We start from the raw sequence: 15,416 nt of genomic DNA, 5'->3' as shown, positions 1-15,416 counted from the left end.
CACATTTACATTAGCAAGTCGGCATAGGAAGGAGGGATGCATTGGTGACATTTGCTAATGAGACAAAATCAGGAGGATTTGGAAATGGAGAACAGGAGTAAAACAACTGGGCAACTCAGCAGACCAGAGCAGCAGTGCCGGGGTGAGATCGAGCAGTGGGAAATGCAAAGGGGTTGAATGGAGAGACTTATGCAGGGGACCGATCCAGATAATCCCCTTTTCTCCTCATCTTGTCCTCCCTCCCCCACGTATATTTGCTCAATAATTAATTGTTTTTGTGTTTGCTGGCTCGGATCTGAATGGCAGCGCTGACTTCTCTGTCCTGCGGCTGCATGTCTTCCCCGTGGTTCCAGCGAGGCCCAGGAGCTGCTCACGCCCCCAGGAGCTGCAGGAGCCTGGGGCAAGCAAAGCCCCACTGCAGGACTGCCTAAGGCAGCTCTGCTAACGGGAAGGTAAGGGGGATCACCAGGGATCCAGGAGCTTTTGTAAAGACATCACTTCTATCATGAAGGACACATCTGGAAAGCCAATTGCTAAGCTAGCTGCACGCTAAATTTCAAGACTGCTGATTTTTGAGCCCGGGGGAAGGACAGCTTCCAGGCAGAGACCACTACCCACCACAGCCACAACAGCAGAGCTCCCACACTGCCAAGGAGTGGCACCCAGACCAGCTCTTCCCAGCTGCAGGCCATTACCGCTCATTAAGTCATTTGGAGTCGCGTGGTTTATTAGGCAGCCTTATTGCCCTGCTAGCTGCCACACTTCACATCCCCGTTTCACAGGAGTGCTCACCATGTAACCATTGGGTTTTACTGCAGGGATGATCCTCTGCCTCCATCAGCCTTTGCTCCATCTGCTTGTGTTGTCACCAGGTGGGATGGTGCTCTTACCCACCTGAGGACAGGAGGGACACGGCAGGGTTGCATCGCTGTCCCTGTCCTCCAAGCACCCCTGCCAAACTCCTGCCCTGGTGACACAGCTGTGACCCAGGCAGAGCCTCACCACCTCAGCCTGGCATAGCATGACAGATGTGAACTGTGTGTGTGTTAGGTGGGCAGGGGCTGCTCCCTACAGGCTTCGTGGCCCCTAGCCTATGCATTTCAACCTGCTTTTACTGTTTGCACTTCCACCTTGGCTGGGGTTGGTGCTTTAAGTGCCCATTTGCAAGGGATCTCAGTGACACTTGAACTAAATAACTCTCTGTGCTGGCAACAGGAGAGGTTTATTGGACAGCACACAGCAACGCGGCGCAGAGCCACTAGGACTGCTTTGAATTCATCTCCTACTGTCATTTGGGCATGAGCACAATGGATGTGAATAAAAGGCTGCGTGTTCCTCCCCCCACCACCATCATGCCATGCAGGAGCTGCTGCCTCAGCACTGGAGAGAGGTGTCGGTGAAGGCTGCTGGAAACAGAGCAGGAAGGCAGGTGCCTGCCTCAGGCAGCATAGCTTGCAGCCCCCTGCAGAGGGAAAGCTCAGGGTGCTGACTGCTGGGGAACCAGCATGGCCTCACCGTGTGATACTAAAGCATGGGATGCCCCCTTCTGCCCACTGTGTCACATGCATAAGTGGATATGTAAAACCCCTTGGAAGGGGGAGTATTATTTTTACTTGATGCCCCCTCCAGGCACCCAGCTAAGGACAAGGAAAACATCATACCTGGATCTCTTCAAGAGAGCCCCTCAAGCACTTTGCAGGAAAACAGTAGAGGACTGAGCAGCAGCCTGATGTAAGGTGTGCAAAAATCCCCCATTTGAGAGGAGTCAGACAATGGTAACAAAGATGAGCCATCCCTCTACCCTGCAGAGGGCTGGGAAGTCCCCACAGACTCTCCTGCACTCCCCCAGCAGATACACAGCATGCTGGATGTAAATCCCAGCCCCATCCCCGCTGCTGCCCACAGCTCAGGGCTGCCTGAGGGACCTGGGTTTGGTGGTCACACAAGCTGCCCTCTGTGCCCTAGGTTCAGTAGCGTGAGGGCACAGCTTTGCTCCAGACACCTTGTGCACCTTCACAGCTCGCTCCTGCCATGGAGAGCCACTACCTCCAGCCCCCAGCAGTTGAGAGGTACAGATAATCATTCTAGAGTAATTACCAGCTTACTCCCTTGGAGGAGTTCACTGGTGAGAAATCACTGGCAGCTAATTACTCCAATTACTTCCTGACACGCACAGCTCAGAGCTCTCTGCAGTGGCACCAAGCACCGCTCAGCATCTCCCTGCTCCCCACTGCAGGGGCCTGCACGGCTCTTCCCACAGCACCCATCGCCCCCAGACCCCTCCTGTGGGACCACACACAGTACACTGGTATCCATTCTCCCCACAAAGAACATTTTCTAGGGGTGTATCAACGGTGGTGAGATCCTGCTGGCACTCAACAGCTGCTTCACCGCATCACCAGGCCCTAAGGGTACCACAGGACCATTCTGATCTCTCATGTACAAGGGAGGAACCACACAGGACTGGGAGTGGAAGTTTTTATTGCTTTCAATTCTTACAAGTTGGGTGTGCACAGCCATGACTGCCACAGGCATGCTGCAAGGTGACAGCCACAACCACGCTGGACTTGTAGCATGACTCAGGGAAAGCAGTGACTTCGGGCCCACAGCACCTGGTCTCTGCCCCACAGCAGGTAGACACCTTCATACAGGCACTAAGGAAAAGACACAGAGGATAAGGCAGCTGCCAGCTCTGAGAGAGTAAAGGACCGTGAAAGAGGTAATTGCTACATGAGCAGAAAAGTCTTGTAAAGCTCCTTTGGTGCCTACAAAAGACACCAGCTTCTGGCTTGGTAAGGGAGCCCAGCATGTTCCCAGCATAGATTGCACCAGGGACACAAACCAACCCCCCTCCCCTCTACCTGCCACTGATCCCTCTAGGGGAAATCAGGCCAGCTGGGACAAGTATTAAAAGCCACAAAGCCAAAGCAGCACCAGGTGAAGCCTTCAATCTCCTTAACAAGGAGGAGCACAGATCAGAGATGTTATCCCTCAGTGCTGAGCACTCCTCCAGCCCCTCCTTCTCACCGAGGGGATGCTGGGCACCTCTATGCTGAGTTCTGCATGTCCCCATCACTCCTTCAAACAAATGCCCAGGGCAGAGAGGCCTCCAAACCATCTACCTCAAGCATACACTGGAAGCCTGACAGAATCCTATGACCCCTACTTGTCCCCTGAGTGCAAAGAAGGCAAAACCCCACCACCCCTCTCCTTTGGGGCAGTCAGTACCTGCCTCCCACTCCTTCCATCTCCAGGAGGGGACACTGTGTAGGCATTCTCATACCTGATTCAACCACACAGAAAAGAAAAATCAGAGACTACGAACAAAGGAAAACCAAACCAAAAGTTTGACCTGGGCCCTGGCCTGGCCACCCCACCTGTGGGTTGCACGGCACATCAATGGAGAACCATGGCCAGGTGGACGTTATGCATCCACAAGGGTCAGCCCATCGTGCAGGGCACGCTTCCACATGTAGTAGGTGGAGCGGGCTGTGAGGGGGAAGCGGGCACTGAACTCCTTGTAGGTGGGGAAGGTCTTCGACTCAAAGCGCTGCTGCAGGAACAGCTTGGCTTGTGCCTTGAACTGCGTGGTGGCAATCACATCCATCACAAACATCTGGCTGTTGGCTCTCTCGGACACAGGGTAGCCTGAAATGGTGGCATTGTATGGAGTGGTTGGTGCTGACTTGTCCAGATGTTTGGTTGCTACCTCCGTGTGGAGCTGGGGCTTGACACTCGGCTCAGATCTCTGCGGTGCCAGGGAAGTAACCCTGTTCAATGGCCGCTTGGAGCTGGGAAGGTGACGTTGCCCAGACGCTCGGCTGCTACCCTTCCAAAACCAGTAGGTCGTGGAGGAGAGTGTTGGATAGCGCAGGCAAAACTTGCTGAATGGCAGCCGCCACTGCTGGACCTGTCTCCGGGCCACATCTCGCAGCCTCTTCCTCCAGCACAGGGAGGGCTTGAGCTGCAGGAGACTCCTGGCTGCCGGCTGATCTCCATTCAGCTTCTTTCTGGCAGGCAAGCTGCTTGGCTTCAGCTGCAGAAGTGGCTTTTCTATGGCTAGAGGTTTCTGGTTATTCAAGGGAGGCTGGGGGGGTTTGAAGTTGGGGTTCTCTTTGATAGCTTTTCTTCGCCAGTTGTAGTAAGTGGACCTGGAGATGCCAGGGAAGCTGTGCTTGAAGCACCTGTAAGGCACCAGAGTGTTCATGGATATGCATTTCTCCAGGTAGGATTTGGCTCCTCGCATGAAGATCCCTGCTTGGACTGGGTCTAGGGAAGGACTTGGGGGCCTTATGCTCACCTCTGCCTTCGTTGGCTCACTAACATCAGCCTTCTTCGGAACCTCCCTGTGAAGCTCCTGCAACCCATGGGCCTCAGCCAGAGCAGAGGCATCACCATTGACCACGCTCTGCATCTCATGCTTCCAGGCATAGTACGTGGATCGGGAGATTTCTGGAAACATTTGTCGGAAGTGCTGGAGCGGGACAACGTTGCCCTCTTGAAAGCAGGACTGGAGGAAGTGTTTGGCTGCAAACCTGGCAGCCGCCTTCTGCCGGTGCTCCCGAGACTGGCGCTTCCAGCGGTAGAAGGTGCTCTTGGTGATGCTGTACCTGTCACGCAGGTTGGAGTAGGTCAGCTGGGGGTCACTGTTCAGCAGCTCCAGGGTCTTCATGGGCTGGACAGGAGGCTCTGACGAAGGTATCGTGGGCTCCAGCTCCTCCAGGCCAACTACAGCCACAAAGTACTGTGCTTTGAAGACCTGCCTGGAGAGCTGCTGCCCCGACCACATGATGTGGAGAGTGGAGGTCCGCGGGCCACATTTCCGGGGCCGGATGAGCCGGTTGAAATACGGCCGGATCTTCAGGTTGCTCATGGGATAGATCGAGTAGATGTTACACTGCAGCACTGAGGCAAGAGCATAGACGTGCCACATATTGGCAAAGGTGCCAGGAAAACAGGTAGCTTTGATATCTGCATCGAAGATAGCCTCCAGGATAGCCATGGGGAGGCTGGTCATCTCCGGTGTCTCCTCCGTGCAGAGGGAGTAGCGGGCAGCCTGCAGCATCACCTTGGAGTCGATCATGCCGTTCAGGTAGTACTGCTTGTGCAGCAGCATCTCCACCACTGTGCGCACCTGCAGCTCCAGGCTGAGGCTGGGGTTGCCCCAGAGCAGCACGCTGGCTGCCTCAAAGAGGCGGTTCCCCTCACCTTTGCAAACCAGAGGCAGCATGTTACTTGGAGCATCCTCAGGGTACAGACTCCTGGCTACTCGATCAACTTCCAGCTCCTCTTGAAATTGCCTCCTGCAATAGCCAGGCAGGGAGAAAGATGACAGGGTCCTCTCTGCCTCCAGTGCAGCGCTGGCAAGGCCCTCCAGACCAAAGCATTCGGTGGCTTCCTGCAGCTCCTGCAGCACAGACTGCACCAGCTGGTGCCGCTGGATCATCCTGAAGGACAGCAGAAAAGCAGAAGTCACTTGAGATCTAAGCAGGGCACGCTCCAGACTGCCAGGGCCAGCTCTTCCCTGAAGGTCAGGAAAGGGGAAGAGCACGGAGGAAAAGTCCCTGCTCTCCCCACACCCACAATCCCAAGGACAAAGGAGAAAGCCTGGGTCCCCACAGGCAGACCTGGGACAGGGACGTGGACTCTGCTTGCTCTCCAGTGACCTCCTGCGGACAGCAGGCATGGCACAAGGCTTCTAGAGACGTGTGCCTGGGATGGATGGGTGAAACTGAGGAATGACTGCATCCACTGGGGAAGGAGATGGGGCCACTCCCTGCCTTGCACAGCTGGCTTTCTACCCAGCCTCACCCCTGCAGCTTGGGCCCTGCTGCCAGGGCCTACAGTCAGCAGTGAGAAAATCTTGGAGGTAAAGCATTTGTCATCTCGCTGGGACAGAGCAAGGCTGTGTAGAGGCACAGAGGGACCGGACTACAGAGCGTTCAGCCCAGCAGAAGGTACAAAGAGTTTGCTCCTTCCCTCAAAGCAAGCCTCTGCCGCTGCAACCATCACATGCAGCTAAAAGTCACCACAAAACCTGAGATCTGAGAAGCAGCTGGAGCCAATGCAGGCATGGTTACTGCTGCCTGAGCCGACACTAGGTGTCACTTGCTGCTCAGCAGAGAACACCATCAGCCGAGGCAAAGGAGCAAAAGGAGCCCTGCCAGGCAGGAGGCAGCACTGAAGAGTAGATGGGGCAAGAGCTGGGTGGGCAGTTCAGAGGCTGTGTGGAGCCCTCTTCCCCCTCCCAGTTTCAGCAAGCCCCAGTCCCATGAGCCACTTTCCACTCAGGCAATCCAAGCAGTCAAACTTGCATCCCCTGCTTTGTCAGTGCTCCTAACACCCCCATGGTTCTGCTTCTGCCACTCCCAGAGATCCCACTGGGCTACAGTCCTTACCCCACAGTCCAGTCCTCTCAGTACATCCCTTTCCAGCACTGTTTTGCCACCAGCCAGCCTGAATCCCTCACTCCACCAACCCCCATTTGCCCACAGTTCACAACACTTCCCTGAGAGCAGCCCATTCTGGTCCATTTTCTCCTCATGCATAGCCCTGCTCATTCACGTGACACCCCCCACGTATCGGGCATCACTTTGTAGTCTGCCTCATTCCTATCCCAGCTGGAGACTCACCTTCCCACAGCACTTCAGAGGTATCATTATGCACTCACAGCTCCACAGGGAGATGGCAAAACAGCAGTGCCAGGCAGGAAAGGCAACAGTCCTGGAGCAAAGCAGATGTCCTGCCTGACCTTTCCCTATTCTCAGTCCTGTTACTATTGCTGTAGTATCTACGGGCCCCAGCCATGATCAAACAGCAAGTAGAACAAGGTGCCACATATCACACCGCTACACCCAGGCTGCTTCACCCCAGGGAGCCTCTGTGCTGCTGTTGACCCCTTCCCTTAACCAAGCCAGCTCCCCTCCCTGCCTCCAGCTCCTCCATGTCTCCTGCATGATGGAGGTCAGCTGTGGGGAATCACCCAACAGAGTCAACACAGGAGACAGCACACAGCTGAGAAACAAAGGCACAGCCTTGCCCTCAGAATCCTCGGTCCAAGTCAGTACGGGGTTGTGTGCTGGCTCTGGCTGGGATGGAGTTAATTTCATTCATTCACAGCAGCTCCTGTGGTGCTGTGTTTTACATTTGTAACCCAACACAATGCTGATGGCACACTGAAGCTTTAACTGTTGCTAAAGAGTGTTTGCAGACTACCTAGTCCTTCTGTTTCTCACTCTGCCCCGCCAGGGAAGAGCAGAGGAGTCCCTTGGTGCAGTCAGCCACGGAGGGCCACAGCACACCCAAGCCCTCATTCTCCATGGCCACATTGCCTTACAGCCTCCAGGAGAGCTGAGTGAGGCGAGACAAGTTTTTCCCTGGGGGGAATGAGGAGCCAGCGCAGGCTAGAAAGCACCAGGCACACACCTGGTCCTTATGGCCTGGTGGCCATTTCCCATTCCCTTACAGCTCGGGGGGGGTGGAAAACAAGAGGAGCTATAGGCACAGAATTGAATCCTTTTCCTAAGTAATGCTCCACAGCCTCAATGTCACTGCCAGCTCCTGCTGCGTGGAGCTGAAGCAGCAGGATCTCACAGGCATGCCTAAGGCAAGAGCCACAGCTCAAGCATCACAGATAAGCTCTGAGCTAGCGTGCAAGGGGCCAGGCCAGGCAGAGCAGAGGATGTACAGCAGCCAGGGTAAACTCCTTCACTCTCAACATGGAGGAGCTGCTGTGAAGCGAGGGCTTTCCCCTTTTTCTCCTGCTGAACGCGACAGACAAGCACTTCCCAAACCATCCCAGCTCCAAGAACCAACCAAGGGAGCTTTTCCCTACTGATAAAGGAGGTTTTAGCTAACCCGGCCTCTTTTGCATTGTAACAGATAAGCAAGCACTTGCAGATCACGTTCCCTCACCTAAACTGATGGGTTGGTGGCATCCAGTAGTGCAAGTTCCCCAAGCCAGCCCCAATACGCTCCCACCAGCAGGAATCCAGGAGACTGAGACCGGCAGCACCCGGCAGGGCAGCAGGGCCGTGCTGGAGCCCCATCAGCTCAGAGTTCCTCCTCAGCCCCAGCTGCACCCTCAGGCTACCACGGCAGCAAGGGCTTCCACCAGGGCGCAGCGAGAGAAGCCTGCGCCCAGCGCTCACATTCCCACCCTTAGGAAAGAGGTAACGCTTGAAGAACAAGAGGAAAAAGAAAAATACACAACAAATATAAGCACTGAGTGGTCCTAGCCCAGGCCACAGCACCACAGCTACGTCTGCCCGGGGACGTTCCCTTAGGAAGGGAAACTTAGCCCAAGCAGCACCTGACAACGGGCACAGCCCCGCTCCGCGGGCACACACGTGGGCAGCTCCGCGGCCACTCGGGGCTCTCCCAGAGAGCAGCGGCACCCGGCGTGGCTCCGCGGCGCGACCGGAGCGGAGCTCCGTGCCCAGCGGGCCGGGTTACAGCCCGCCCTGTCGCCCGGGGGACAAAGGGACGCGCAGCCACGGGGAATGAGAGCCGCCGAGCCCCGCAGGGAGCAGCCGAGCGGGACAGGACGGCTCTCGGAGCCCCGGGCTGCAGAGGAAGGGAGGCCGGGAAGACGGCGGCCGCCGTCGGGGCAACCCCGACCGCACTCACCTGGCTCCGCAGATCGCACCCCACCCGCGCCCTCCGCCGCTCAGCACCTTTAAGGGCGGCGGCAGGAAGCGGCGCGGAGCCGCCGCCGCCGCGGCCCCGGTGCCAGCCCCGCAGTGACCCTCGGGAGCGGGCGGCCGCGTGCGGCGCCGGGCCGGGTCGGGCCGGGCCGCCCCTCCCCGCCGGGCTCGGCTGGGCTCGGCTCCCCTCCCCCGCCAGGAAGCGGGCCATCCCCACCGCCCCGGCCCAGATGAAAGCGGAGCGGGACGGGGGTCACTTCCAAAGCTAAAGTGATAATGGCCATTGTCCTGCCGCCGCCGCGCTTAAAGGGCCCGCGGCGCCCGGCTCTGCTGCGGCCAACTCGGAGCGCCCCGGGATGCTGCAGCACGCACCGCCACCCGTGCCCCATGGCGTCCTGCTGCCCCGCGGCAACCTTGGATGGCCGTAGCGCAGCTGTCCCCGCTTGGGCTGCCGATGTCTGCCCGGCCCTCGCGCTCGGCGTGGTGAAAGCGTATGCCGCTGCGTGGGTGTCGGGTCTGGAGCAGACAACGCCGTGGCCATTGGACACGTGTCCAAACCTGAGACCGCTAGACCTATGAAGGCCCCAGAACCTTCTAGTTTGTCTGCAGGAGACATCCAGGTGACGGCAGCCCTTTTCCTGACCTCACCTCCCGTCCACGTTCGTGCCACCCACCTGGGGCAGCCTTCCTTCCTGCTATCTCTGTCCTGCCGCCTAATCTCTGGCCCCGGGTCCTCCTCCTTAACTCCCGCACACACAATGGGTCCATCTGGGGCATCATGTGAGGCTGTGCAAACAGCGTGTGGGCCAGGCACGGCACTCCAGCATCTCTAAGCTTTCAAACTCAGCTCCACCCTGCGTCCTCCTCACAAGCTCAGAGCACCCAGAGCTTCCTCCAGGACCTTCCTCTTCCCAAGCTTTCCCTACCCAAACCCATGCCTATTCCAAAGCTCCAGCTGAGCCCTGGGCTTCCCACCACCCACCGAAACGCTCACTCCTTCACCCTGGATCTCATGCTGGCTTCTCCCAGTCACCACCCTGGGACTTACTGGTCCCAGGAATGAGGAACGAGCAGTACGGTGACTCAAGCATATGGAGACAGCTGCTGGCTGCAGCCACTAAGGGCTTCCAGTCCCAGCTAGTGGGTTGGCCAATGGCTTGGCCACCATCCAAATCCCAGGGCTGGGGCAGCTCAGAAATTTTCCTACTCATCCAGCCTTAGGAATGCTTTTTCTTCAGAGAGAGACCTACCTCCAAACAGGGCCCCCTGGAGCTGGTCTGCTCCTGGGTGTGGGGGCTCAGTGCATTTTAACGGGGAGGAGGCACAACTTTGCCCACAGGGACAGGTCATCAGACTCCTCACCAATTGGTCTCAGTGTTTCATGATCCTGCACCTACCCTGTGAACTCTGGCTGTAGGCAGCATCTGGCCTCTCCACCCCAGCCTTGGGGAAAAGCCTGGGCCACATCACAGGCCCCTCATGCATTGAGGGGCCTGAAATCATTCCTGATGTCAGACACACCACGGGATGACTGCCCTGTGCACAGCCACCAGCAGGGAACTTCACTTTAGACACTCATTCCTGCTGCAGTGTTTGACAATAAGAGAACTAGCGGGGACACCAGCAATGAGATTCTTGTGCAGTCTGGGGAGAAAACCAAACAAGGACCTTTCACACAGGGGAAATGCGTCCTGCTCCCTCTCCAGCTGGGGCTGAATGTAGCCTGCTGCCCTCTCTCCCTTCTTAGCTGAGGACACAGCATTGCAAGATAAATCACAGCACACCTCTGCTGAGATGCTTTCCACCTCCCCAGCAGTGCATACCCCAGAGCACTTTTCCCACTTCTCTTGTCTCACCTCACGGCCCAGCATTGCAGGGGGAGGCCGGGTAAGGAGTTTGACAGGAGGAGCAGGCTGGGCTCACTGCAAGCTGCGGACTGGCCCTGCTCTGTGCCGCTTGTGTTTTCAGCCCCAGCCAGGGGCCATCTCCTGGCTGACAGTGAACCCTGGGGCTCAGTGCTCACTGACAGCCCTTGTACTGTACACAGAACAGTTGCGCTGCAAGAAGGAGAGATCTAAATTCTTCTCTGGTGAGCTTTCCTGCCCCCCTCAGGAGGGAAAAGCCAGCTCCACTCTCGCTATCAACCTGGCCAGTCCTGGACGTGTTCCGGGGCAGGCTGATGCTCGTGGCCCAAGCTGCCCAGCTCCCCTTCTCATCCTTCATCCTTTTAACTTCTTTGGTTGCAAATGCAAAGCAGTGCTCACAGGGCAGTGAGACACTGGTAAATGCCAGAGTCAGCAGGGTCAGTGATTAACATAGGAGCTGGAAAACACACAAAGAAACAGCCTGGGCAGTTCTGTTATGCAGATCACTGCACACATCAGCTTCCAGCATATAAACAAGTAGTTAGCATTTTTCTGTTCCTTGGAGCAGTTCAGTGGGGGACCAGTGCACTCCTCGCTTTGGTGCAGGATGCTTCAGTATGACAGTGGGTCATGGAGACCTTCACACTTCAAGTGTGGTTGTCAGATGCTTCTCTGCCTGTTGTGCTTTAACTTGTCCTCTGCTGCCCTTCCACTCAGACCAAAGGCACCCACATCCAGCTCTGCTTGGGTCTTGGTGCTTTGGGCACGCATGTCCAGCAGCACTGGAAGGCAGGTTTTACTGCTCCAGGTTTGGGACAGAGTCCTCTCCTGAGTCAAGAGCAACCTCCATGATCAGTAGATACAATTCCCATTGACTTGAAGCCTGTTAGGAAAGATGTCTCATGGACATGGTGCTGGATTCCTGTGCAACATGGGGCTTTCTCTGCCACTGGAATGCAGGCATTTGATGGGACGAAGCATGGGGACAATATTCAGACAGTCAGGTATCCCCCCAGCAGCAAAACACCCCAAGGCTACCTTCACTCCCACCTAGGGGACCTACGGGAGTGGAGGGAGTCAGAGCTCCCTACTCACTCCCTGTGACTGGACCAGAGGATGCAATTCATATGGGATGGGAAGTGTCTGAAACATCTGCCACAACAAAATGGCATTCAGAGAAGATCAGATTGTGGACTGGTTTCCAAAACCAGCTCTGGAATTGGAACAGGTTGTCCTAAATGAGATAAACTGGCATGCCCATCCCTTCAAAGTCATTGCTGATGATCCCTGGCTTCTGATTTATTCCCCCCCCCCCCCCCCCCTCCCTATCTTTTTCCCTCCAAAGCACTGCAGAGACTGAATATGAGTGCTGACATCCCTTTGAGAAGTAAGGGGAGCTGGGACTACAAAGAGGCTGTCAGGACTGAGGGAGAGCATAGAGGGCTTTCAGGTGGATTCCAAGAACCCCTTGGCTGAGTTTCTCCATGAGGAAACAGCAATGAGCAGAGCTTGCAGCCTAAGTTACCAACAGAAGAATGGTTGCTGTAGCTGCAGTCTGCCCACTGATCTTAGGGTGAAGGAACGTCAAGTTGCATGAAAGGCTAAGGCTTCCCTGTGGTTCTGGTGTGACTGTGCCCAATGATTCAGTGGATGGGATGTCACTCTTTCAAGGACAGGCTGAGACTGCTGGGGCTGTTCAGCCTGGAGAAGAGAAGGCTCTGAGGTGACCTGATAGCATCTTAAAGGTGAGATACAAGAAAGAAGGGGACAGACTCTTTAGCAGGGTCTGTGTTGATAGGAAAAGGGGAAATGGTTTCAAACTTAGAGAGGTGAGATTTAGGTTAGATATAACGAAAAAGTCTTCTATGGTGAGGGTGGTGAGACACTGGAACAGGTTGCCCAGAGAGGTGGTGGAAGCCCCATTCCTGGATACAGTCAAGGCCAGGCTAGATGGGGCTCTGAGCAACCTGATCTGGCTGTAGGTATCCCGGTTCATTGCAGGAGAGTTGGATCAGATGACCTTTAAAGGTCCCTTCCAACTCTAAGGATCCTGTGATTCTGTGAACAGGAACCTGAAAAGCAGTATTTGTAATAAATTGCTTATTGTATTTGTATTTGTAATATTATATTTGTAGTATTTGTAATAAGTTGTTTATTAACTTAATTGTAGAAGTCTTGGTCTTGTGCTCACGTTGTCTGGTACATCTCATTTCTAGCCCTGAAACCAACTCTGAGCCCACCACGTCATGCCTATGCTTTAGCCTTTAACAAGGCTCTCAGGTAGACAGATCGGTGGGTTCTGTGGAGAGGCCATGTGGGGAGATCCTTGCTCATTTCTGTGCCTGCTTCCTCATGATGCAGGGTGCCTGGCTGACAGCTGTGTTCAGTTCTGCACTGTAAAGGAAAGTAGCAAACTATAGGGAGTTTCCAGCCAGGAGCAAGGGAGCTGGTGTGATTGAATTATAGGAGACAATGTGAGTAAGGAAACCTATTCAGTGGTGCTGAAGTGAGAACTGGCAGGCAGGGACAGCCCAGTGTGTAAATCTCAGATGCTGGAAGGAATTAATGGGGATGACCTCAGCTGTGTGACTGAGGACAGAGGAATGGGACAGAGGACAGAAGAATTTGGCCTGAACACTAGGAAAGCTTGGTGGCAACCAGGAGTTTAATCTCCCCCAGGGCAGCAGGGAGTTGGCCTGGGCACTAGATCCTATCCTGAACAAGAGATCAGAAGCACCTAAGGCTCCTCCACATGCTGCTGCCCACCACTGCCTCTGCAGTGACTCAGAGCTCTGCAGTGACTCAGACCTCAGTGTCATTTCCCATCACTCACGTGAAACCCAGCGTACCTCAGTGCCACTTCTATCCTGTTCCAGGCAGAACACTCGGCTCCCCATTGCTGTTTTCCTCCCTCATTCTCTTGTGGTACCAGAGGGCCTTAGTGCTGTCCTCAAAAAGGATGCAGAGGAGTCCGTCTCTCTGCTGATGGTGGCTGCCTCCCAGTTCACCTTCTGAGCAATGTTCGGGGTGGATCAGCACAATGCCCTGGGGCAGCCCCAAAACTAGGTCCCATCTCTGATCATCTGCTGCTCATCTCTGGACTCTTTTCCCTTTTCCAGATAGGTTTCATCTTCCCAGAAGGAAAGTTTGAACTTGGTACCGGTGCATGCCCTTGCTGCCCAAGGCACTGCACTCCTGCTAGGGTGGGAGGAACATCCCCATGGAACAACAAGCAGTGCTCAGCACCGGTGAACAGCAGGAGCCACAACCACATCCTGGGGTCCTGGCAACGGGTGGGAGAGGGGGGAGAGCTGGGAATCTCTGAAGATTCAAAGTCAAGATCAAAGCGTTTCCCTCTGAAGCCCTAACACTCTCCTTCCCTCCCACTTGCACATAAAAGCACTCTGCCCTCAGCAGGCTCCCTACGCAGGAGGGTGGTGGGAGGAGGGGGCTGGCTTCCCCCTTGCTTTTCCTGTGTTACTAATAGCCCTTCCCAGAGGTGAAATACTGAAAATCCTTCCACTCCTCCTCCCCCATTCCTGCTTCTTTCCCAGATCCAAAAGGCCTGAAGTCATTTCAGTGACTGATTTCATGGCAGACCTGGCCTTCGCTTGGGCCAATGCCTGCACAGGGCAGATGTGTTGAGCAAAGCCTTTGAAGTGTACAGTAGAAAGACTGTTAGAGGTGAAGCACGAGGAAGGAGGATTTAAAAGAAAGCAGAGCTGCTGGGCCCAGGGGAGGGGGAAAGGCTAATTAAGGCACGGAGCATGGAGGCAAAGGCAGAACCATTAAGATAGCACAGCAGGAGCTGACAGTACGGCTCCAGGGTGGCTTCAGCCACAGTGAGCCTGGACCTCTCTGCTCTCCATCCCCACCCTATGCCCACTTATGGGGGGGTGTCCTCTTAGTGGGGGCATAGGAGAGCGGGTGACTGCTGGTTGGATCAGGTGGCTGAAAAACAACTGGTTTAGGTCATGCCCCGATACAGAGAGAGCTGAAGCTCAGGATGGGAGTCAGCATTATACCTATCCAAGAGCCCCTTACTTGCAGCTGGTTAAAGTCGGGGCTAAAGCTTGCAGGTAATAGCAAACTGAAGAAGCTGCGAGCTCATATAAGCACATATGCAACTCCCATTTGTCTTAGGAGGCCCCAGGGCACGGATGGATATGGAAAGCCAACACCACGGGGAAAGCATGTGCTGGAAGACCACGCTGGTTCTGGGAGAAAGGTGGGAGGCAGAAGCAGCGCTGTAAAAGATGGAAATGCTGCTTGGGGCATGGGGGTGGAGTGCTGCAGGATGCACCGCTCCTTCGTGCTTGATCTTGGCTGCCTCAGGGAGGGCCCAGGAAACCCCTGGGCAAAGAGCTAGAGGAAGAGAATTGGGATGACCCATCACATCTCTGAGTCGGGCCCCCTGCATGGCTTGGTGCTGGGAAGTCATGTTGTGAGCAGGGGAGGATGGGGAGCAGAGAGCCCCGCCGTGAAGTGGCAGAGGACCCAGCCTCCGTGCTGCTCTGTGAGAGGATTGCCGTGAGCAGCCATCACCCTGGAGCGATGATTGACGGAAAAGGAGCCGGCATAGCATAAAAGTCAGTCACCGTGAGACCAGCTCTCAGGCGCGGCCGATAGCACCCAGAGCTCCAGCGGTGGGGGAGCCCAGGGGAAGATGAGGGCGGGAGGGAGGTCCTTGTGTAAGGACCGCACGCTTGCCTACGGATCGAGGTGCCGCTAACTTCGGCACTGCGCGGGGAGCACCTGGCGCAGGGACGAGAGAGCGGGGGCTGAGAGCAGCCCGAGGCGGGAGCCCGACGGGCAGCCTCGAGGGGAGCCCGGCCACCCCGGCTCGCCAGGAGGCGCTCCCGGCCGCCGTGGCGGTGGGACGGCGCTCGCTGTGCCGCGCTGCGCT

At 55.9% G+C, this 15,416-nt stretch overlaps 1 protein-coding gene across 1 annotated transcript; it reads right to left on the bottom strand.

Moving 5' to 3' along the window:
* Positions 1-2,045: 2,045 nt before the first annotated feature.
* VRTN (vertebrae development associated) lies at positions 2,046-8,743 on the bottom strand. The gene is made up of 2 exons (XM_015287674.4): positions 8,629-8,743; positions 2,046-5,447 (listed from the first exon to the last, which is right to left on the bottom strand). Exon 2 carries the CDS (start codon positions 5,444-5,446, stop codon positions 3,425-3,427), a length of 2,022 nt encoding a protein of 673 aa, XP_015143160.1. The 5' UTR covers position 5,447; positions 8,629-8,743; the 3' UTR covers positions 2,046-3,424.
* Positions 8,744-15,416: the final 6,673 nt, after the last annotated feature.

This window comes from Gallus gallus, chromosome 5 (assembly GCF_016699485.2).
Source record: "Gallus gallus isolate bGalGal1 chromosome 5, bGalGal1.mat.broiler.GRCg7b, whole genome shotgun sequence".
Taxonomy (NCBI): Eukaryota; Metazoa; Chordata; class Aves; order Galliformes; family Phasianidae; genus Gallus; species Gallus gallus.
Note: the sequence above shows the minus strand (reverse complement) of the source record. Positions and strands in the feature narration are given on the sequence as shown.

Coding starts and splice junctions, on each gene's coding strand:
- VRTN (XM_015287674.4), bottom strand. CDS start 5,446: ATGATCCAGCGGCACCAGCTGGTGCAGTCTGTGCTGCAGGAGCTGCAG.